Source organism: Chinchilla lanigera, unplaced genomic scaffold, assembly GCF_000276665.1.
Source record: "Chinchilla lanigera isolate Chin_1 unplaced genomic scaffold, ChiLan1.0 scaffold00002, whole genome shotgun sequence".
Lineage (NCBI taxonomy): Eukaryota > Metazoa > Chordata > Mammalia > Rodentia > Chinchillidae > Chinchilla > Chinchilla lanigera.
The window spans coordinates 23,592,565-23,617,386 of record NW_004955403.1 but is presented as its reverse complement, the minus strand read 5'-3'; the positions used below and the strand labels follow the sequence as shown (position 1 = coordinate 23,617,386).

Genomic DNA, 24,822 nt, shown 5'->3' with positions numbered 1-24,822 from the left:
GAGACTCAGACAGGATGAGGTAAGAGTCAGCAGTCACTGGCATCCTACCCCTGGACGACTTAGGCATCAAGTTACCTGGTTTCCCATTCTGCTGGTACTCAGGTCGTACCAGCCATCAGTGAAGAAGGGGAGGAATAATAAACTTGCTTAGTCAGCTATTTACTCTGTTACACATGATCCCACCTCATCTGGTTAAGGCTGAAAATTGAAACATATTTTATGGATATTAAATTGATCATGTAAGAAAGGCTTAACATTTAAGAGACATTAGATAAGTAAGCCACTCTCCACAGGAAACAGAACGTTAAGCAGTAGCATATCAATACTAATTTTAAAAAGTAGTCTACTTTAATCAATTACAAGGTCATTGTAATCATACGTAAAAGTGAATTTAAGATTATTTTGGGGAAAAACACTTCAACAAAAGTTTTTGAAACATTGATTTTAGAAATTTATTTACATATCTTGGGTGGAAGCAGTGGATACATTTTGCTTGGAATTCCTGGAAGAAAAAAAAAAGAAGGCTTTTAAGGTGGAAATACTTAGTGTACTTCAGAATCATAATTAAAAAAACCTTGTTCCCTGCCAAAGATGCCTTATGTATATTCACTCTATTTAATACAAATGAAATGAGTTTTATCTAAAGAATAGAATTCCTAACTAATCCCATTATATAATAAATCAGATGCAAATATTACAAAAGTAAATTATATCCATCCTAAAGTTTTCTTCTTATTTCAGTACTCTGGTTAGTGCTCAAAAGGCTAAAAGCATCTTCCATGCATCTCTGCTGTCTACCACAACATACATACCTTTCAAATCAGGAGCTGAAGGCCTACTCTTTGAAATGTCTTGACAAGTATCATAATTGTCTAAATGGAATTTCTCCCTTCTTGGAATGTAAGCCATTTTTAATAGATCATTGTGCTGACTACAGATTTTATCACTTAAACTCAAATATTCTCGTTGAAGATTCCGCATCTCAAATTCCAAGGTATCCCTTTCATTTTCTATGCTTCGTACATAGTTCTCTAAAAGTACTTTGTCTTCTGTAAGTCTGCTGATGCTGTTTTCAAATTTTATATTTTCTTGGCTATGTTTCTTCAGTTCTTCTTTCAGAATCTGATTATCTGTCTTAATTTCCATTACCATTTTAGATAACATTTCACATTCCTGGCTGATTTCTGACAAGCTGTTTTTATAAATACTTGCTTCTGATTTTGCATTTTTTATTTCTTTCCGCAGATTCTGTTCTGCAGTGGATTGGTAGGTTTGAACATTCTCAATTTCCCTTTCCATCATTTGCCTGGCAGCAGTAGATTCTTGTAACGCTGTTTCAAGATTTGCTTTTTCATTTTTAACTGTTTCTATTATTTGAATAAGTGTCTTTTGTTCAGTTTTTGCCAATCTTTCTTTCTCTTTTAGCTGCATGATCTCCAGCTGTCTTTCTTTTAGTTCATTTTCAAGTGAGCTTTTGTCCTGTAAAAGTTGGTGTGTTTTTTTCTCTAACATTTCTTTTTCATCTTGTATCAGCAGAATGTTTGTTTTCATTGCTTCCATTTCTATACTCATTTGGTTATTTTCATTATTGACAATCACCATATCACTTTGAGTTTTATGTTCTTTACTTTTCAGTTGATCTAATGCCTCTATCGTTTGTTGCTTCTCCAAAAAAAGTTGATTCATTTTTTCTTCTAGCATTTTATTTTGGCCTTGGAGAACATTATATTTACTAATTATTTTCTTAAGTTCTTTAAGACATTCTTTACTATCTTCTTCTGTTTTAATTAACTTGGACTGAATAGTGTTCTTTTCTTCAACCATATTCTTAAGTTGTTTTTCATTTGTCTCAATTTTCTGTATCAGGGATTGTGTAGTCAAGATAAGAGGTTTCATTTTGGACTTAAGGATTAGATTCTCATTCTCCAGTTCTGTTACTTTTTTCTGAATCTGCATAGATTCTTTTAGGTAATTTTGTAAGTACTGAATTTTTGCAACACATTGCTCAGTAACAGAATTGAATTTGGATGTTTTCTCATTTTCGAGTAGTACTGATCCTTGTTTTACTACAAATGGTTGTGCTTCTTTGTCTTTTAGTTCACATTTTGTTTGGTCAAGGGACGATAGCGTATATCTTGGCACTCTGGGCTGGAACTTTATCTCGGTAATATTCTTGCCAGTGATAGGAAAATCTTTATATTTTTTCTCATTCTTTTTACCCCTGTGTATCTCACTCTTAGATAATTTTTTACATTTCCTACAAAAATGTACATGGAATTTTGATACTGTTTGTCTGAGTGGGAGTAATTTGTTTACTAATGCCTCTAATTCTGCAATTCTCTTTAATTTTATATCTTCATTTAAATTATCATTTATGCTTTTTTCCTCACTAAAATTAAATTTTTCCTTGTCAGTGGGAGACAGGTCATGTTTATCATTACTTTGAATATTTGTATCTGTTTTTAAAGTTTGCAGTTCATTTGTAAGTGCCAATTCCCTATTGTGTGACTTTCGAAGCTCTTCCTTCATTTGTTTAATAGAGTGGCAAATATCATCTAAATTTTCACAGAATCCGTGCTTCAGAAAAGGCACAGTAATTTTAGATTTGTCGAGAATTATTGTATTAGCTGGAGTCATCACATTTTGAGGTACTGTAGGCAAAAAACTGTAAATATTATTATAATTCTTTAACACATCAGACTTTTCTGAGGGGTTCATAATTATGTTTGAAGCTGAATTATCTGTGGAAGGTTTTAAGTTCTCAAGAATTACTGTATCCTTGTAATGTATCTGAGATGGAATATTTGTACTTCGAGAGGGACTGTTGACATTATTGCTACTGAATTTTTCTTCAACTGAATGAAGTGCCTTGGAATCTTCAAAATGATGAATTTTCTCCATAGAAAGGATTTCTTCTTGCTTCTCTATAGGCTAGTAACAGTAAAAGTACATGATAAATATACCATCATTTGCCACATGACCAAGAAATTAAGATAGTATTTTGTGGAGGACTTTTATTGTATAATAAAACAAATAATTTATCCATTTATACACTAAAAAAATCTCTTACAAATATGGTTTATTTTTTCCAGAAAAATAAGATGTTTTTTGGAGTGTGTGTCCGTATGTGGCATGAACCACAATAGTTATTTGCTTAGAACTGTGCTCATTTCCTAAGGGATGAGATACCTGAGCCAAGCCCTCATTTCAGAAACAGAAATTTAGCATCCTTCAAGAGACTGTCATAGATAGGTGGGAAGGTCACAGAACAAACAGGAATTTAAGGGAAACAAATATTTCTATTTCTCAAGTGATTGTCAACCTTTATTAGCACTTCTAGCTATGGATGATTTTAGGACTGTGACTATCCTAGCAATACATTTCCTAATTAGTGTGGAACAGCAATATTGACTTTGTTTAGAGCTGTTCTAGGGAATTTAATCTAGGTTTTTGTCAGTCCTTGGTGGACAGATATGATGGAGACCATTATGAAGCAGCCCTGGGTAGGACTTAAATTAACCAATTGGCTTTTCATGTTCGCCTGTGAGTCTGTCCAAGGCCTAGGCTCCTCATCTGGAAATGGGTTGCAGACTCATAGTAAGTGAACCTCTGTGAGTCACTAATCCCTACTAAGGCCTGTCATGGTGGATGAAGCCAGAAAGCCTCAGAGGATAAGACAAGATCACAGTCAATGACACCTGGATCCAACCTCAACTAGATAAAGACTGTAGCTTCAGACATCTCACTACTGGGTGGATTAATTTAATACCTTACTTGGAGAAATCCTTGAGTGGTCCTACCCTTCTTGAGTACTCCCCTCCTTTCTTCTGGTAACTAAATAAATGTGGGCCACCCAGAGAAGGTCTTGGTCTTAGCCCCAAGAGAATCTCAAATTCTGTGAGAGGGCTTTGATCCTGCTGGAGCCCTGAAATCATTCCATTTGTGTCTTTTTATTTAGCCTTTGCCATACCCTCATTTGGGAGATTGCAGAGCTGATCAGCCTGCAATAACTAAGGGATATTAACCCGATACAGTTGGGCTGTACAATTTGCCTTGCATTCACGTTTACTTGGGGATCTTTCAGTATCTGGACTAAGTCATATGTCTCTCACAGACTGTCCTAAAAGTAGTAATATTGCAGCAAGTAGGGAGGTGAACTCACATCTTTTAAGGTTTTCAAGATAGGAATTTCCTTGTCTTCATCTCTGATACTCCATTCTTCCTGTGAAGAGGGAGAAAATGTAAAGAAGAAACTAGTTGTAGGGACATTTTTGAAATACCTAAACATAGGAATAATTTGTATAGAACAACATACCAAATCCTTTTCAGTGTGTGTGCTGAATAATAGGTTTTTTTCTGAGCTAAATTGTGGGCTTTCTACTTCAATAATACTTTTGTTCAATATTTCGCTGATTTCAGATTGTACCTTTAAAAGATAAAGTAGAATGTTAGAGTTTTATTTCAGATTTACAATCTTTTGAATGTTTAGAAATAATAGATATTATAGTTAAAAGATACCTTTATGCTTCCTGCATATAAATATTTCATAGAGAATATAAATTAAATTTGTTTAATTTATTATAAATGTTTACTATTAAAGGAAATTTTAAGAAAATTATGTCATATGATTATAAAACAAGAAAGTTGATTGGTACAATGTAAAATTTTATGAATGATATTCAAATGTAGGTGTTCAACGTTTACATTGCTGAATAAATAATTGATCTTTGATATTTGTCATCAAGACAGTCTATTCTTTCATCCTTAGGAATAGTCTTTCTTCTCTTCCATTTCCCTGTAGTATTTTTGCTACAAGATAATTGGGGTAACATTGATATAGGGTTTTTCCAAATGGTTTAGGGGGAAAGTACTCTATTACCTTGAGTAACAAAAAGCCTAGAAATAGCTCGCTTCAGTTTGGCTTAATTCATATGATCAAGATGTGTGTCATCAGGAACAGGTCTTACTCTGTATCTCGGAAGGTATGTTGTGATAGGTAGCCCCAGTGTCCATACCCCAGCCTTCTGTTTTCACAACTCCTCGCTTCTCCTGGACGAAGTTCACATGCCTTTGATCAGGCTGATTTCCCACTAGCCCCAACGGTGGACATGTGACTCAGCTCTAAGCAACCAGGGAACCACCTCCCTCTAGACAGTGATGGGTTCAAGTACTGCATGTGACCCAATCTGGGGCAATCACAATTAGGCTAAGAACCTTATTATCAAGTATTAATAGAACAAAGCATGCTTTCTTCTCTATCTGGCTCATATCTGGATGGACAGAGGCCTGGCACTCCTAGCAGCTCTTCTGCCACCATATGGAATATGAGAACCCATTGTCCTGGAAAGCAGAACCAAGATACAGAGTAAGACTTGTTCCTGATGACACACATCTTGATCATATGAATTAAGCCAAACTGAACTGAGCTATTTCTAGGCTTTTCGGTTACTCAAGGTGATAGAATATTTTTCCCCTAAACCATTTGGAGAGAATCCCTTTCTGTAGCCTGTTTATCAGTAGGACTTTAAACTTGTGTTTAAAACTTCAGTGTGCTCTTTCTTTTTGTCTCATACCCAGTTAACAAGTGTAACAGAAAAAGGTAGTTTCCTCAAAGCAGATTTTGAGGCTGAAATATGCTGTGACCTCTGGTCTATTAAATCTATATGAACACATCAAATGACTAGTGATCATCAGTTTAGAAGATGGGATGGCACTTTCAGTTATGGTCTTTCCTATCCATAAGTTAAAGGAATCATACCATAGTAACATTCTGCAAAGTCTGCATTCGAAGAGCCTGAAATGATTCCAACTGATGTTGAAGGACCTATAATGAAATGAAACGAAGTATTAAATTGAATATTTTTAGGTAGCCAAACTTCTTCTTGGACTGTCATGACTTCTATACCTCTCAAATTGCCTGTTGGTGGGAAGGATGGCATGAGAGTCAAGTGGCTCAGTTCTTAGTCATTTTTCTAATTTTCCATCACTCCCATGTGGATTTTTGTGAGGGCAAAGTGGAAAAAGAATCCACATGCCCTTAGGAAGTATTTACTTTGAACCAGATCACCATTTACATAAGGTTCTGGTAATAAAATGAAATATACTTACTTTTAATGCTGACTGTGGTTGGATTTGATTTTCTGAGTCTGATATGCAGCCACATTCTGAAAAAGTGAATATATGATTTAATTAGGAAATTTTATTTTTGATCAGCTGTAGTAGAAAGTGGTCTCCTAACTTTCTTGGACAATGAAAGAGAGCTAATAAGAATATTTGCTATTTATACTAGTCAGCCACATGATAAATTTAAGGAGTAATTCCCTCTTAAAGTACCTATTTGATGTTATACTAGTTTTTTTTTTTTTTTTTTTTTTTTTTACCTTTATAAGAAATCACTAACTGGCAACACTAAACTTGGAATAAACTATTTATTTCTGAGATGCAAACTACATTTTTTTTTTTTTTTTGTAAAAACAGCAACAGGAGCAAAACAGTTAATAATCCTCATATGCCTGTAAGCCCAGCCCTGGGAGGCTGAGGCAGAAGGACTGCCATGAGTTTGAGGCCAACCTGGGCTATATATTGACTTTAAGGCCAGCTTGGGCTACATAGCAAGACCCTGCCTCAAAAAAAAAAAATAAAACAAAAAACCAAAACACAAAAATAATCCTCATCTTAAGGGAAACTTTTGGCAAAGTACCATAGAGGCCTCAGTTTTTATAAAACTGCTGTGTGATGCTTCCCCCTCCCGATCATGGAAACTTAGTCCGTGCTATTTCCCCCTCTCTTCAGCAAAGCATTGCAGGCATTCCTGTGTTCTCTCCATTGGGAAAGGCAGTCTCTTATGCAGTCTTTGGCCCTCCTCTTAGCCATGTAAGAAAGAGCCTGAAACTTGGATTTTTTTTTTTTTTTTTTTTTTTAGGTAGAGTCTTCATAGTCTGCCTTAAACTTATTATCCTGCACAGAAATACTTTTCCTCATTTTATTTATTTATTTATTTTGGTTTTGATTTTTCTCCTGTACCGGGAACTGAACTCATGACCTTCTGCTTGTCAGGCAGGCGCTTTCGCCGCTGAGCTAAATCCCCAGCCCCCTTTTCCTCATTTTAAAATCAGTGTGTATTTCTCTGTTCTGTTCACCTGTGCATCATGTGACACCTGACCAATCCCAACCGATCTACTCCATCTCTGCCCCTGAAGAGAGAACATGGGGTCTTTTTTGCTGCAACAGAAGAGCGGCGCACAGAGGCCAGCTGCCCCACCCTGTCTGCCAACAGTTACCACGTGGCCAGGGCTCTGAAGGCTGCTGCAGAAGCTGAACTCGTTCTGCCTCCTTGCTCTGTGCCTCAAGCATTGTTCCATCCAGTGTTTGACTGCTGTGTTTTCACCAGTGACTCTAACACCAGCACACAATGGACGGAAGTGCTCAGGCCTCTGATGATGACAGGTCACAGCCGTCACATGCCTGACACTTCCCCAGAAGACAGAGTGTAGATCTAGGGCAGGGGAGAGACTGCAAATTTCCTGACAAAAATTCCTTATCCTCTTTGTATGTTAAGAAATTAACTTTCTTTTCTTTGGTTTTGTTTTTGGTTAAAGAAATTAAGAAACTTTCAGTATCCTGACTGAAATGAGAGTTATGCTTTTTGTTTCTGTATGTTTGTTTATAGAGTAGTTACATTCACTTTGGGGAACTGGCACATGTATATATTGAATCTCAATTTTTGATCCCTTTACCTTCTCCCTCCTGCCCTGCGCCTGATTTCCTGCCCCTGCCCCATCTCCAAAAAGTCTCCCTCCTTGTTTCCCACCATCTCTACTTTATTTTACTCTTATTTATGTTTTGGGGGGTCTCTATAGGAGAAACCATGCATCATTTAACTTCCTGTATCTGACTTATTTTGCTTAATATTATGGTCTCAAGATTTATCCCCTTTCCTGCAAATGACATGATTTCATTCTTCTTTCGTCTGAATGAGGTCCCACTGTGTGTATGTACCACACTTCCTTATCCATTCATCTGTCAAGAGTTAGGATTGAATGTTCTTCTAGGTTGACATTTTTTGTCTTCAGAGAAAGTTCTAAAAGAGATCAGCAAATCTCTTTGGGTGGGCAATATGCCAGATGTTACAGAGGTTGGTTGGGAAGTACAGATACCTCTTTTGCCACCTGATCCTCATCACAGGGCAAGCCTGGAAATACCTGGCCTCAAGTGGAATCCCACCTCCTGTCAGAGGGTGAGAAGGGACAGGGAGTCCACCTGGATATTACTTAGCTTTGCATCTGTGGGGAATAGAACGGCAAAAATGGAGCCAAGATAAGGCTAGAAAAAAAGGCAGGAGGGTATCTCAAGTTTTTTCATCCCTAAAGTGACCTCGTGAACTCAAACAGATCATGAAAATTCAAAAGATACTGTCTAGAATCCCAGGGCCCAGAATTAACTATTGTTAATTTTAGGAATTATCCTTGCATTAGCCTTTTATGCATATAAATGGAAAAAAAAAAACAAATGGTTTTAGAACAATGGGTCATATTCTACATACTACTTTTAAATAAACTACATTATATCTATAGTTACTTAAATTTAACAAAATAAGCTGTGAACAGTGGAAGTAATTACTAGTATAGTATTCAGAATTAATTTTAGTACATTACCTGATAGATGCCTATAAGCTAGAAAATATATCACAATAGCAAGTCAGAGGTGCCTAGTGTGCTTCCCTCCAAAACAAAGTATTAAAACAAGAAGCAGCAGCTATTTCCTTGGCATATTTGAGGCAGAGCATCGGAGTGCAGTGGGGATGTAGTGGAGATTCTGCTGAGCACAGACATATACAACAACCTTATAAAGCAGGGAACTAAGCGCATAGGATCTACCACTCCATTTCCTGAGATCAACCTGAACCAAAAGGGAGTTTGCTTGGTGGGGAGATGGTAGGCAGGAGGCCTTTGGAAATCCCACTCATGCACAGACAACCGACGCATTAGCTGCTATAGAGCCCTGCAGCCTGTACAAGCCGCAAGTGTAGTTCCCCTAGCCCATGTGATGTGCCCATTCCCCAAGCCATTTGAGACCCTGTCCACCTCAGGTCCTCTCCGGTAAGGCATCTGCCTCCAGCAGCTCCACTAATGCAGTCTCGCAAACCAGCCAGGAAGCCCAGTGAAACACTTCAGAAACCCACCCTGGGTGGCTTAGGCTACAGAGGCCCAGAGTAGTAGACAAGTGACCTTTCCTGAATGGCTTGGCCTGCTGAGACCCCTGGGACACAACTGAGTGGCCCCATCCATCCTCCTGCAGCTTCAAGAAGCATTTGAAGAGCCTTTTTTTTTTCAGAAGCGTGACTCATTGAAGCCCCAGGAAACAGATGCTCAGGCCTGCCCACCTACCCTTGACCCCAGGAAGCAGCTGAGCAGAACTCCTTGAGCAATTTGATCACTGGAAACCCCTCAGAATCACCTGTGCATATCTCAGGCACTCACAGGCACCCCAGTCCACTATAGAGTACACTGTGTCATACCTGCATAGGCCTACCAGGGCAGCTCTGCCTTCATGACCCATGGAAACTTAAAGGTGCTCCATACCTGTAGCCAGGTGCATTATGCTTGCAGCTGCCAGTGAGCATGCTCTTCAAAAAGGAGTTGCACGCTGGTTGGTAGTGCAGTCCTGCAACCTTTGCAGTGTAGGCCAATGACATATTCACAATGTTGATTATAGCTAACGCAGCTACATGGACATTACATTAAGGCATTACCTGAACTAAAGCCGGTGCAGCATATCCAATTAACAGGATAAAACACATCAGCAGCAGAAAGTCTTTTACCATGCAGGGCAGCCTGTAAAATTATTAGTGGCAACTGACCCACAAGTTGCACAAAACCAAGGTAGGGACACAAGAAGTATGAAGAAACAAGGTAACGTGACACCTCCATAAAACACAGTAACAACAGAACCTAAAGAAAAGGAAACCGACTAACCACCTGGTGAATACTGAAGAATGATTGTAAGGCAACAGTGAGATGTAAGAGAATACAGACAATTCAACAAAATTAGGAAAATATTTCATAATATGAGAAATTTGGCAAAGAGATAGACATCATAAATCTTGGCACTAAAGGACTCAATAAATAGAACAAAAACACAGAGAGCTTCAACAAAATTGATCAGGCAGAAGAAAGAATTTCTCAGCTTTAACATAGGTCATTAAGATTAAGAAAAAGAATAAAGAAAATCCTCAAGATTTATCAGACACAAGGAAGCAAACTGTCATATTATAGATGTTTCAGAAAAAAAGGAAAAAGGCTTATAAAACCTAATGAAATAATTGCTGAAACGTTTCCAAATCTTGGAGAAAGTATGGAATATAAATCCGGGAAGCTCAAAGTACGCATTACAGATTAAAACAAACAAACAAAAAGTTCCTGTCTGAGGCATATTATTTTAAAGAGAATAAGTTTTAAAAAGACCAATAGCAAAATACCAACAACACAGACAAAAACAAAGCCGATGTTGGAGAGGCTGGGGGAGAAAAATGAAGGCTTCTCCACTGCTGGTGGGAGTGTAGACTGGTGAAACCACTGTGGAAATCAGTGTGGAGATTCCTCACAAAACTAGGGTTAGAAGTCCCACTTAACCCAGCTATTCCCCTTCTGGGTATTTTCCCAGAAGAATTAAAAACATCATACCACAGCAATATATGTGCACCCATGTTTACAGCAGCACAATTTGTCATAGCTAAATCTTGAGGCATATTATAGTCAAACTGTCAAAAGCACCAGGCAGAATGCTAAGGCAGCAAATAAAGGATGGAATCAGTTGTGAGGAAACCTCCACAGACAACAATAGACCTCTCAGAAGAAACTTTATATGGCCGGAGAAAATAGTATGATACATTCAAAATCCTGAAAGAAAAAGAAATGCCAACTAAGGGTACTACATCCAACAAAACTATCTTTAAGAAATGAAAGACTTTCCAAGACAAGCAAAACCTTAGGGTATTTATCAGCATGAGACTGGCCCTACAAGAGATTCTTTCACTACACCAGAAATGAAAGAATGACAGCTATCACCATAAAAGCACAAAAAAGTACAAAACAGCAGTACAGCACATACACAAAAGAAAATCAAACATTATTAACAGAGAAAACCACCAAATTACAAAGGTCAGCAACAGCAGAAGAAAGGAGAAAGAATACATGACATGGAAAAAGTTCACAGAATGACAGGAGTATGATTTTTGTTTATTAATATAACCTTAAATGTAAACATCTTAAATTCATAAATTTATTTATTTTTTCTTCCAGTACTGGGAATCCAACTCACGACCTTGAGCTTGCAAGGCATGCACTGTGCCACTGAGCAAATCCCCAGCCCCCCTAAATTCATAATTTTTTTTTTTTTTTTTTTTTGTGGTACCGGGGATTGAACTCTGGAACTTCTGCTTGCCAAGCAGGCACTTATGCCACTGAGGTATATCTCCAGCCCAAATTCATAAATTTAAAGATAGCGTAGCTGGATGGATAAAAAAAAAAACAAACAACAAAACAAAGCTAGATCCAGTGGTGTGCTACCTACAAGAAACTCACTTCACCAGTGAAGATATACATACACTGAAAATGAAGGTATGAAATAAGATAACCTACGCAAACAGAAATAAAAAGCAAGCAAGAATAGATATACTTGTATCAGATAAGACGGTCTTTAAATAAAATACTATTAAGAGAGACAAAGAAGCTTACTATATAACTATAAAGGGATCAATTAAAAAGAAGAAATAACAATTGTAAGTATATATGCATCAAGTCCTAGCACACTGAATTATCTAGTGCAAACATTATTAGATCTAAAAGGAAAGACTCTAATACCACAGTAGTTGGGGACTACAACACCTCACTTTCCTCAATAGATAGATTATCTAGACCTTTCTAAAATTCAACAAAGAAACATTGAAATTAAAGTGTATTATAGACCAAATGGCCTCAACACATATGTATCCCTGCTGAATTTCATCTAATAGCTGCAGAGTACATGTCCTTTTCATCATCAGTACATGGAACATTCTCCAAGACAGATCATGTTAGGGCACAGAACAAATCTCAGCAAATTGAAAACAAGCAAAATCAGAGCATAATATATTCTCTGACTACAGAGAATGAAATGAGGACTCAACAACAAGGAGAACTCTAAACACTGTGCAAACACATGGAATATTATCCTGAATGACGAGTGGGTCAATGAAAAACAGTCAAGAGAGAAATTAAAAAGTTCTTGAATCAAATGAAAATGAAATATAACATACAAAACCTACAGGCACAGTAAAAGCAGAACATGAGGGAAGTTTATAACAATAAGTGCCTACATTAAAAAAGAAGGATTTTAAATAAGCAACCTAATAATATAACCCAAGAACTAGAAAAGAGGATCAAATCAAATCTGAAAATAGTAGAAGGAAATAACAAAGTTCAGAGCAGAAATTGCTGAAATAGAGACTAAAAGCAAAACAAACAAAACCAAACAAAACCCCTGAAAAAACAATTCTAAAAGATCAAAGAAATAAAAAACAGATTTTCTGACAAGAAAAATAAAATGGGTAGAATTTTAGCTAGTTTACCTCTCTCTCTCTTTCTCTCTCTCTCTCTTTCTCTTTTTCTCTCTCATGGAGGGAGGGAGGGAGGGAGAGTGAGAAGTAGCCAAATAAACAAAATCTGACATGAAAAAAAGGCATTTCAACTGAGTTCACAGAAACACAAAGAAACCTTAGGAATTAGTAGAACAACTATATGTCAACAAACTGGAAAACAGGAAAAATGGATACATTTCTGTTAAGATCAATATCCCTGATGAACAGAGATGTAAAAATTCTCAAAAATACTAGCAAATCAAATTCAACAGCTCATCAAAAATATCATTCACCACATTCAAGTGAGATTTATTTCAGGAAAGCAAGGACGGTCTAATATATGCAAATTGATAAATAAAGTAATTATATCAACAGAGTCAAAGATAAAGCGTTATCAACATCTCAATAGATGCCGAAAAAGCATTTGATAAAATATCAGCACCCAAAAGCGCCTGCCTGGCAAGTGCAAGGTCGTGAGTTCGGTTCCCGGTACCGGTGAAAAAACCAAAAAAAAAAAAAAAAAAAAAAAATCAGCACCCTTTCATGATGAAAATATTTTAAATATTGGGTATAGAAAAATGTACTTCCACACAGTAAGGCTATGTGTGACAAATTCAGAAGCTACATTATACTGAGGGAAAAAACAAATCAATTTCTCTAAGATTAGGAACAAGACAAGGATATCTACTTTCTCCACTGTTACTCAATATAATGTTATAAATCTAAGACAAAGAACGAAAGAAAGAAATAAAAAGAAATAGAAAAGACTCTAATACAAGACTCCAACACTTCACTTTCCAGGCCTTCCAAACAGTCAACAAAGTAACGTTGGAATTAAACTAAATAGTAGATCAAATGGCATTAACAGATATGTTTGCCACAGCTGTGTATTTCAAATAGGGAAGGAGGAAACCAAAATATTGTTTACAGATGACATGATCTTATATACAGAAAAACATAAAGATGAGAATGAATGCAGGCAATTTGCAAGATACAAAGTCAGTATAAAAATTCAGTAGCTTTTTAAAGGCACCAATGAAAAATTACTGAAAAATAAATCAAGAAAACAACTCCATTCATAAAAGCTGTAAAAACAAACAAAAAGACCTATAAGTACACTTAGCCAAAAAAGTGAATAATGTCTATAATGAAAATTGCAAAACACTGATAAATTGAAGAAGACACAGAAAAAAAAGCAAGACAATCCATGTTCATTGATTGGAAGAATTAATACTGTTAAAGTGGCTATACTCCCCCAAAGGAAGCTACAGATTCTGTAATGTTCTATCAAATACTAATGACATTTTTCACAATAATAGGCAAAAATTCCTAAAATTTGTATGGAGGAACAAAGGACTCAGAGTAGTCAAAGCAATTCTGAGCACAAGGACAAAGTGGTAGCATTACCCTACCTGGCTCTAAACCATGCGACAAAGCTCAACAGGAAGCCAAATAAGGTGGTGCCAAAAAACAAAGACCAACCAACAAATAAATATACAGCCCTACCCCCAAAACTGGACATTTAGACAGTGGAGAAGAACAGAGAATTCAAAAATACAGTCAACTCATTTATAACAAAAGCAGCAAAAACATATGTCAGAGAAAGGAAAGATTCTTCAACAAATGGTGCTGGGAAAACTGGATATCCACACAAGAAAGAAACTAGACCTCGGGGCTGGGGATTTAGCTCAGCGGCAAAGCGCCTGCCTTGCAAGCGCAAGGTCGTGAGTTCGGTTCCCGGTACCGGAGAAAAACCAAAAAAAAAAAAAAAAAAAGAAACTAGACCTCTTGCTCATCATATACAGAAAAATCAACTTAAAATGGATCAAAAATTTAAATGTAATATGCAAAAATATGAAGCTATGAGAAGAAAATATACTTCAGGACACTGGTTTGGGCAAAGCGTTTTGGTTATGACCCTAAAAGCAAGGCAGCAACATTAAAAATTGACAAAAATGGCATTAACCTAAAATGCTTCTGTGCAGCAAAAGAAATAATCCACAGAGTGAAGAGATGAGCTACAGAACAGGAGAAAAATTTGTAAACTACTCAGCTGACAAAAGATTAATTTCTAATATTATTAAGAAACTCAATAGTAAATAAAAGAGAAACAAACCAACTAAAAAACAGGCAAACAACTTGAACAGATAATTCTCAAAAGGAATTACAAATGACTGATAAGGCATATGAAAAATTGCTCAGTGTCACTGATAAGCAAGGAAATGAAAATCAAAATCCAGAGCCTAACCCCACTGACTATTGTAAAAAAATGCTGGCAAGAGTGTGGAACTCACACACCATTGGAGAGAATATAAATTAGTGCACCTTTTATAGAAAACAGCAGTTCCAAAAAAAACCAATCAAGACTAGAACTACCATATGACCCAGCAGTCTCACCACCGGGCATACACGGAAAAGAAGTAAATACACTGAGATACATCTGTACTTCATGTCTACTGTGGCACTAGTCACAATAATGAAGAAGTTAATCAAACTAAGTGTCTATCAACTGATGAATCGATAAAGAAAATGTGATATATATGTGTGTGTGTGTATATGTATATATGTAAATATTTTGCAGCCATAAAAAGAATGAAATTCTGTCACTTGCAGCAATGTGTATGGAACTAGAGGCCACTGTATTAATTGGAATAAGTCAGGCACAGAAAAATAAATGCTATATATTCCCATGTTGTTATCAAAAATGTAGAAAATAGGATGGTTACCATATCCTGGGAAGAGTGTGAGGAACAGAGAGGGATGCTAGGAGGGTGGTTATGGATGCAGGGATGTACTTGGATAGGAGGAATAATTTCTACGCTCTGTGTAGCATAACAAGATAACTATGAGGTAATAACTAACTGAATTTTCAAAATAGCCAGTAGACAAGATTTTGACTACTCCCAGCATAAAGAAAATATCTGAGGTAATGGACATGTCCATTACACCACTCTAACTATTACACATTATATACATGGATTGAAATATCATCTGTACCTGATAAATATATAAAATTACTGTGACAAAACTAAAAAATACTCAAAAAAGAAAAGATAGACCATGGAAAGGATTAAGAGGTTTGAAGCTTTGTTTTTAAAAACATACATTTCTATTGTATTCAGTTTCCATTTACTCCTTGCCAAGAAGATGAGAAAACTAGCATTCTATTTCCTTTCACATCCACTCCCCACTTTTTATGATATTTGCTATTCATATTATTTTCATATTGCAGTTTTACAATGTTTACTTTCTGTTCTGTAACCAAGACTCCCACAAAGCTTTTCATTTAAACACAAAGATGGGATATTCTTCTCAGAAATACTTTCGGCCTGAATACTTTACTGTTAATGGTGTCGCTGTTCAACAATTTTATCTGTATTGTGCACCTGCGGCAATAACCTCCCTGTTCAACTCATTGAGACAACTTCCAAATTCAAAGCTGAAATAGGATTCTTTCTGCTAACACCAAGCCAGAAATATGGATCCAAAGGAAAGCTAAATTTAGTAAAGTGATACAGTAAATAAAAGAATCTTAGGAAAGAATGATGGGATTTATGTATTTTCCATTCTCCATCGCTTCTTGCTTTGGCCACAGTATACTTGAGTAACTACTGTGCTTCTTCTTGTCATACATACGGCTTGTGTTTCGCTGAGCAACTTGTCCAGTTTCGCGTGCTCTGACACAGTGGGTTCACATCCGCTTAGAGGACAGTGGATCTTTTTGCAGTCCACACAAAAGCACCCTGTGGGGTGGTGGCAGCATTGTCCAAGACCTCTCATTTCCTCAAAACAAGTTTCTGTGACACAACCTTCAGGTTTGTCCATCTCTTTCCAACAGACGCTCCTCCCTCCCTACCCTGAACATAGCCATAGAAACACATAGGCATTTCCTAGGTCTTTTCGTATTTACATATGGACTGGGGGGAATCAATAAGTATTTTCGGGATTTTTACTTACTTCATTGCTTCTGCAAGTCAGGGGCAGAGTTAGGAGCCAGGCAACAGTTTACCTTGTCCACGCCTTCTGTTTGTATTTTTGGCTCCCACTTTCCTATTGTACGATTTAAGGTGCCCATTCCTTTTTTCTGGTGTTGCCGGTGATGTTTTTGTTCATTTTATAGCATGTTTGTTGTTATTGTTGTTGGATTCATTTGCTACTCGGGAAGGAAGTTCTGGCATATCCTATTACTCTCAAAATCTTTCCCTGAGAGTCTGGAACAATTTTTATAACTTAATAGTCCAGCCTCTTTGTTATTGCTATTGCTGTTCCATGTGTTAGTGGTTTATTCTTTCAACAGCTTCATTCCTTCAACTACTCAGCGTCTCCTTCCTAGTGTGTCCCATTGGAGGTGCGACAGACGCAGCAGTAAATAAGACAGACAAGACTTCTGCTTTCACAGTTCCTACACTCAAGGAAGTCAATTAAGAAAAACAAAGGAATCAAACAAGATTCCTTTAAAATAGTGATAAATAACACAAAGAAACAGGTGCTGGGGACAGTTTTGGAGGGGGTGAATAAGAAAGCCACATCTGTTTAGATAAGGCTTTGCTGAGAGTCTTAAGAGATAAGAAGGGCCAATTGCCTGGACACCTGTGGGAAAGATTCTGCGCAGAGAAAACAGCAAGGTCTGGAAGCAGAAGAATGGCCTGCGTCTGAGGAACAGAAAGAAAGCTGTAGCTTAATGAGTCAGTGGGACTCAGTACTAGAAGAGGATGGACCGGAAGAGGAGCTGTATTATGAAGGATCTCAAAGGCCAGGCTGAGGCGTGTGACCAGTTCTTTAGGTGAAGTGGGAGGCTTTAGAGAGTGTCTGTCATGAACATGATTTGATCTGACAAAAAATGTACAAAAGTCAAGCAATCACATAAGAAAGGATCCTAAAGGGGGCGACTGTGAGAGATGAAGGCGTCTTGGACTACAGTGGTGGGAGGGATGGAGAACAGTAGGGAGGATTCAGGCAATATTTTGGAGATAAAGCCAGCAGCATTGCTAGAGGACCTGATGGGTCAGAAGAGAGGGAAGAAGAATGTTTCCTTGGCCTTTGGTGGGAGCAGATGGAAGAATGATAGCTATTTACTGAAATGTAAAAGAATGACAAGGGACACTTCTTAGGAGAAAAAGGTATTTTTGATGTTTTAAGATTAAGTTGTCTATGTCCCTCAGACAAAGGACTTCTATCTACAACATACAAAGAGTTGAAAAAAAATCAGGCCCTCCAAATTCAAAGACCCAATCCAAAAATGGGCATCTGAGATGAACACACCCTTCTCAGATGAAGAAATATAAATGGCAAATAAATACATGAAAAAATGTTCAACATCATCGGTCACTCAAGAAATGCAAATTAAAACAACACTGAGATTCTATCTCACCCTGGAAAGAATGGTTATCATCAAGAAATCAACCAATAACAACTGCTGAAGGGGCTGTGGGGAGAAAGGAACCCTACTCCACTGCTGGTGGGAATGTAGACTGGTGTAACCACTGTGGAGATCAGTGTAGAGATTCCTCAAAAAACCAGGACTGGAGGTCCCATTTGACCTTATCCCCCTTCTCAGTATCTTCCCAAAAGAATTAAAAACATCATACCACAGAGATATTTGTGTACCCTTGTTTACATCAGAGCAATTTATAACAGCTAGACCTTGGAAACAACCCAAATGCCCATCAACTGAGGAATGGATAAAAAGATGTGGTATTTTTATATAATGGAGTACTATTCAGCTATAAAGAAGGATAAATTCATGGCTTTTATAGGTAAAGGTATGCAACTAGAGATCATACTTAGAAGTGAAGTAAATCAAACTCTCCTCTGTAAACACTGTATTGTCTCCCTAGTGTAAGAAACTGAAAAATTAAATAAGAAACTGAAAAAATAAATCTATAGCAGATATTGGGAAAGGGAAAGAAACTCAAAAAGAAAGAACAACTGGGATGGGTGAAAGGAGAAAATAAGGAAGGGGAATGAAAAAATACATATACAAAAGATAGATAAGACAGTTATACTACTGACTTCTTTTAATTCATTGAAAAAAATGGTTTGTGCTTATATTGTTTGATCAATTATGCATGCCTATATCTTGAATCTGAGCAACTACTTTGAAGATAACACTATACAATATATTAACCATTGCTAATCTCCTATTATCTTGCTTTGAAATTCTGTATTTTTTTCTCTTTAGAAAAGATTAAGTTGTCTACTGGACTTCAAAGTAAAGATGTCAAATAGGCAATTAGATACATCAGTGCCGAGTTCATGGGAGTTACAGTGAACCCTTTACTGGCCAACATGACGTCACTGCAGGGCTGGATAAAGGCAGTTTCTGTGGGAAGACAAGCACAGAAGCCCAGTGAAGTATCTTGGGTGGAGAATGTGAAGAATTGCAGCCACTTTCTCTAGTTTTATTGGGAGGTCATAGCATGCATACTAAGGTTATACGAGGATTGGGCGCATAGAGACAGTTAACAAGGACTTCTTTTTTAGCCATGGTAGACTGCAAAATGCTTATTTGCTGTTGGAATTGTACTTTAAAGAGGGAGTAACTCTGGAGAAAGATGGAGGCTAATTACAGAAGGTAAGTACCTGAGAATTCCAGAAGACATGGGTCTGGAGGAACTGGTTTTTGGTTGAGTAAGGGCACTCCTTCCATTGGAACAGGAGGAAGGCAGACAGTGTGGCTACCTGCGCAGATGGTTTGCCAGTGTGGAGGTGGAAGAGGAAGGAGGTTTGGTCTGGTTGCTTCTACTTCTTTTTGTATAGTATAAGATGATAACCAGCAGGACAAAATGGAATTTTAACATAAATTTTTTTCATTAGAGACTAACAGCTTATGCAAACTTCCTTAGGCCTGGGGTGTAAACTGCCACCCCCTCCTCAGCTCAGCGCAGATGAATGGATAGAATATGCAGGTGCTGGCCCCGGGAGCTTGGGATTCAGCTCTGTTTCCAGAACCTAGGGAAGAGAAAAGGGCTGGCAGCGACAAGCCAGCCTGCAGAGGTCTGTTTCTTGTGTGCTCTTTGTTTCTTACTATAAAAGGCCTGTGCACACCTGTACAAGGTGAGACTGATCTGTGGCAGTGAGACCCCTCCATCTCTGAGGAGCTGGCTTTGAAAAAAGCCTTTTCCTTTTACACTGAGATAAATGCCTGAGAGTACGGATCTCAGTGGTCAAAAACAAGACCATGTTATGAGTTGGGAAATCGTGCTGGGAGATACTGGAGGTTTGAGGAGACCAAGAAGAGTGAAACAATATCTCTGAGAGACAGACGGTGTGGGAAACAGTCTGTTGGGGTAGTAAAGTGCCAAAGAGCACTGGGTGCTCACGTAAGTTCACAGTATGACTCACAAGTGACTTTTTTCTTCAGCAATATTCAGATGATTCAACGCAGAGAGTAGGCAGAGAGCTGGATTCACCTATTTTTAAAGTCATTAAAATAACTTGTGTTCTTTCTTCAGCTTCATAGTCTTTGGCTGCTACGTACTTCTCCAAAGGAAAGGTAATCTTAAAATTCAACAATCATTACAGAGAATTAAGTTCTTCTTGAAGCAGAAGGGAAATCTTCAGAAAACCATGAGACGGTGTATAATCATACTTTATTAAGCCCCTGCTAAACATATCATATTGGGAGGCATTGGGAGAAAGTGAAAAATGTGGTTCCATAACTGTCTATTAGGAATGTAAGAAATGCTATTCTTTTGTTTGTTTGTTTGTTTTTCCAGTATAGGGAATCGAACTCACGACGTTGCGCTTGCCAGGCAGGTGCTGTGCCGCTGAGATAAATCCCCAGCCCCAAGAAATGCTATTCTTATATTTGACTTAAATTCTCTAGCCATGTCATATTTAAGTGACTAGGAAAGTTAAAAAAGAAAAAAAGATCATTGTCAGTGGAATGGCTTTTGAGATAATTAAGGTAGAGATAAAGAAAATTTATTCCTGAGCCTGAAGAAAATTATGTCGTGTTCAACGTACACAGAAAGTATTAAGTGCACAATGTGGTAACAGATCTGGGGGAACACGAGTTTTTAAAATGCAGCATGCTAATGACTCTCGGGTTCAAGGATTTGTAATTTCTCAGGCTGAAACACTGACTGCTGTGACAACTTGGCAACTGTTTCGAAGCTGTGTGAGGTGTGGTACGATCTGCGTGAGGCGTTACCATGAACGAGGGATGTGAACTATGGGTGTGAACCCTGCCTTCACTGCAGTTGGACGGTCTTCGTTGCAGGTCAAGTGCTTACAATACACGGCACAGTACACGGCCATAGCAAATGATCCAAAAATATTTAGTCTAATCGCTATTGCAGAGGTGATACGATGATGATTTGGTGACTTTAAAATTTCTAGTTAAGATGGAGGGGAAAGACCACTGCCCAGAACTGTCCACTGCTTCCCTGAATGAAACACAAACCCATATATGAAGAATTTCCCCGATTTCCCTCAGATCCCTTCTAGCACCCTTCTCTGCTCTCCTTTTGCTGCACTAATTGAAGGGTTCCTCAGGCACGCAGGGCACGCTCCCTCCTCAGCGTCCTAGCACTGCCGCTTTCTGCCTGCATCATTCTTTCTCTGGAAATCTGCAAGGATTCCTCCTCTACCTGCCCTGCTCTTTGTTCAGATGTGGCTTGCTGAGTCCTGCTGAGTGAGGTTTTCTCCGATCACCCACCCTATGAAAACTGTGCACTCTCCACCCACCTCTGATGCCCTACACACTCCTCAGCCTCTTTCCTTGCTTTACTTTTCTCCACTGGTTATTCCCACCTTGCCCACGGTAACATCTTGCTGTCTGTTCCTCCCAGCAGAAGGTAACTTCATGTGGGTCGGATCTTACATATGAGAATTCTTGGATCCCCAGCACCTAGAAGAGCACTGGATATACAGAAGGTGCCAGAAACATTTGTTTGGTACATGACCTAGTGAACGAAGGCCTGGTTTGAACCGGGTGATAGAAACAGGACACCGGTCATCCTCATTTTCAAAGGCACCTCTCATGCAATTATGTTAACTAACCACTCTTACCTACATAAATAATGTGAGCAGGGGCTGGGGATTTAGCTCGGCGGCAAAGCGCCTGCCTGGCAAGCTCAAGGTTGTGAGTTCGGTTCCCGGTACTGGAGAAAATAAAAAAAAAAAAAAAAAAAAAAAAAAACCCAAACAAACAAATAAATGATGTGAGCTATTTATGCCAATGGAGTCAATATTCTGATGGTTAGTGCTCAGAATGGATCACTTGTAATAGTCAAGGACAGCAGAACAGCATGAGGAAGGCACACCTCACTGCCTTTAGTTGTAGGCAGGGCACCCTTACCACCCTTGGCCGCGCCTGTCTTGGGTCACCTAGCTCTTTTCAGAGAACCTGTCCTGTGCCAGACCCTGTAACTCCCGCTCTCTAACAAGAAAGACTGCAGCTGACAAACACATATGTATGCCGTTTTGTAAGTAACTTCATTTGCTATAAATGCTGGCATTTCTCTCCTGAGCCTTAGCTCTCAATGTTAGAAAACATACTTTACCAAATTGAGGCATTTCCATCCCTTTTTCCCTCAAGTCCTCTGAGTTTAGAAGTAACTGCGGGCCTATTTCATGTCTAAGCTCTCTGTGAAGACTCTTCCTCCCTCGTCCCTTCCCCTCCCAGCTGTGCAGCGAAGCCTGCAGGTCCCCACGAATGGAGAGGGCAAAGCAATGGTTCTGGGACTGATCTGCTGCCCCCACCGAGATGTTTCTCATCCTGGTGGTGACTGAGTGTCCAGCTGTCTTTTATCTGCTGAGGTGTGGCTGCTCTGGCCTCGTTCAGGGACCTTGCTGAGCCGTTTGCGAAGGGTCTGGATGGGTGAGGGTCCAGAAATCCTGTCTCAAGTCCCGGCTTCTTCTAGTTCGTCCCTTTCCTCCGACCCTCTCTGCTCTGCACTACTGCTATGCACCCACCTGGCAACCGGGCTACTCCTTTGGCTCATCAGTCTAAATGCCACATCTGCTGACATGCTCTGCACCCCCCTGGCGTGCCCTACTGTACACCAGGCCACGCTGACAGGTATGCAGCTACCTTGGGCTTCTCTCAAGGAAATGAGACTTCTGCTTCAGTGTCCTCAGATCCCCCTAGCTGAGGATTTACACACATCTTAGTCACGGACGTGGAGCTTCAAAACTGAAGCTCTCTGGTTTTTCCAAACACCTTCACATACACTATCCTACTGTCCTCACATATTTACTGTAAAAGTAGTTTTCAGTACATACCGTTTTAGTGGCTTTTCAAAAACGAACAATTCTTACTGGGCATCCCGAGAAGCAGTAAAGTGGTTAGGATCTGTGCCCTAGAGAACCCTGTTGAATGCTGGCCCTGTCCCTTGCTATCAGTGTGGCCTTGAGAGCTGGTTACACAACAGGGCCTGTTTTTTTTCTTTTGTAAAATGGTGGTACCATTGCCTGGAACTGTTCTGTGGATTACACGAGCGGTCCATGCACTGCTTAGAACAGTATCTGCTAAGGAGTACGCGTCCTGTTGGCTGTTGTTGGCACGACAGTAATGGTTACTGGAGGTGCCAGTCGGGCCGGTGGGTTCAGGCGATGGGCCAGTGGCCTGTATATTGCACAAGGCAGAAAAACACCACTGCGTGGGAGCCGTGGCCTTGGAGATTTTACCTGTCTCACTGCCGCCACTCTCCTTTACACCCTCCGAGGAATTTAGGATCTTGGACGCTGAAAGAAGAACTGCGTCAACGTCATCCTCCTCCTCGGGATGCTTTTCTGTAACAGAACAGAGCGGGCTTCTGGCTCTGCGGGGAGGAGCCCTGCGGAGCCGCTCACAGCGGAGAGGCCAGGTGCGGAGTTTCGGGTCGCCACGCTCTCGACGGCCACCCGAGGGCGCGCTGGAGCCACGCAGCGCCGCCAGGGCTGACAGCCCCGGCCGGTGCTCCGCGACTGAGCAGGCAGCGCCGCCCCTCCGGAGGGTCCGCGTCCCCGACGACCCGGGGAGCCCCGCGGGCCTGGCCTCCTCGCTGCCCTTCGTCTCCCACGCGTCCCCACCTCGAGGGACAGCTCCTGGGCCGGCTCTTACCAGGGCTCATTTCTGCTGCTCAAGGTCTATCAACTGTCCTGCCCCACGCATTCCGCTCAGTGGCTTCACTCTGGGGCATCCCGTTGCCTGGTAACCGGGTGCCCCCCCCCGCGCGCCTCATCCCCGCCCCTCTGCGCGCGAAGGTAGGGGTGGTGAGGAGGGGGAGGGGCGGGGTGCACCCCAGGGTCTAGGTCCGCGGGCTTCAGCTGTGCGAGACCCCTTCCCACCAGAGCTGAGCCTGGGACAGGCTTGTCCCTCCACCCCAACCCGGCCACAGCTCCTCCTGGGCACCCCCCGCACCCTGCGCCCCCCGTAACGTCTCTTGGTCATTTAAGACAGCGCCTGTTGGACAAGAGCCTTGTGGAGAAGGGGAACGCCCCCATCACTTCCTTATTTCATTCCTCTTCTTTCAACCCGACCTCAGCATTTAGGAATTTGAAGCTCACAAGACCAATACTGTCAAAGGGCTTGTTTGCCGTGGTTAAGAATCCTGGATTCCGGTGAAAAACGTGCAATAACAGTGCATTAACATATTCACGTTAAAGCTGCCTTCGAGTAAAGTCTTTCATTCGTCCTTGATCTCCTGTTTTCTTGAGTAAACTGCTTACAAAGGAGGGGATGTCGCGTTAGAGACCAGAGCTTCCCTTAAGTGGTCGGCTTGCCCGTATCTAGGCCTGTGGCAAATGAGTATTTGTTATTCCATAGAAATTACCTGTGCATTTAAATGAGATGACTTAGTCACGCTAGGTAATAGAATATGAAAAGCAGATGACAGGTGTTTGCGGTGTCAAATTCAAATTTAGCTGGTATACTTTAATTTTAAGATACTTTTCAATCAGTTCATCAGTCAGAAAAGTGTCTCCTCAGTAAGGACAGTTTATTCTAGGTGTTACATCAACATAGCCTTTTGATTATCAAATTCATTTCTGTTTTGGAAACTAAATCAAAGTATCAGTTAAACATAATTTATTTGTCAGAAAACTATGGTAATTAACATATAAGAAGCTCATCTATGAAAACAGCGAAGTTGTAATATGAGTACATTTGGAAAACTGTTTTAAATCACAATATTGCCTGTGAGATGGATGGCACGCTTCATAAGGGTCCCTTGTTATGGGCCGCACCGGAGTCTGTGTGGTGACCCTGTTATTTGGTG

The 24,822-nt window shown here is 39.6% G+C and overlaps 1 protein-coding gene across 1 annotated transcript; it reads right to left on the bottom strand.

The window, feature by feature from the left end:
• Positions 1-427: 427 nt before the first annotated feature.
• Positions 428-23,777, bottom strand: Ccdc110 (coiled-coil domain containing 110). Its single transcript, XM_005373462.2, has 8 exons — positions 23,667-23,777; positions 23,252-23,356; positions 6,109-6,164; positions 5,759-5,824; positions 4,316-4,426; positions 4,163-4,222; positions 813-2,931; positions 428-502 (listed from the first exon to the last, which is right to left on the bottom strand). The coding sequence occupies exons 1-8, from the start codon at positions 23,674-23,676 to the stop codon at positions 453-455; spliced, it is 2,577 nt and encodes an 858-aa protein (XP_005373519.1). The 5' UTR covers positions 23,677-23,777; the 3' UTR covers positions 428-452.
• Between the last annotated feature and the right edge of the window lie 1,045 nt (positions 23,778-24,822).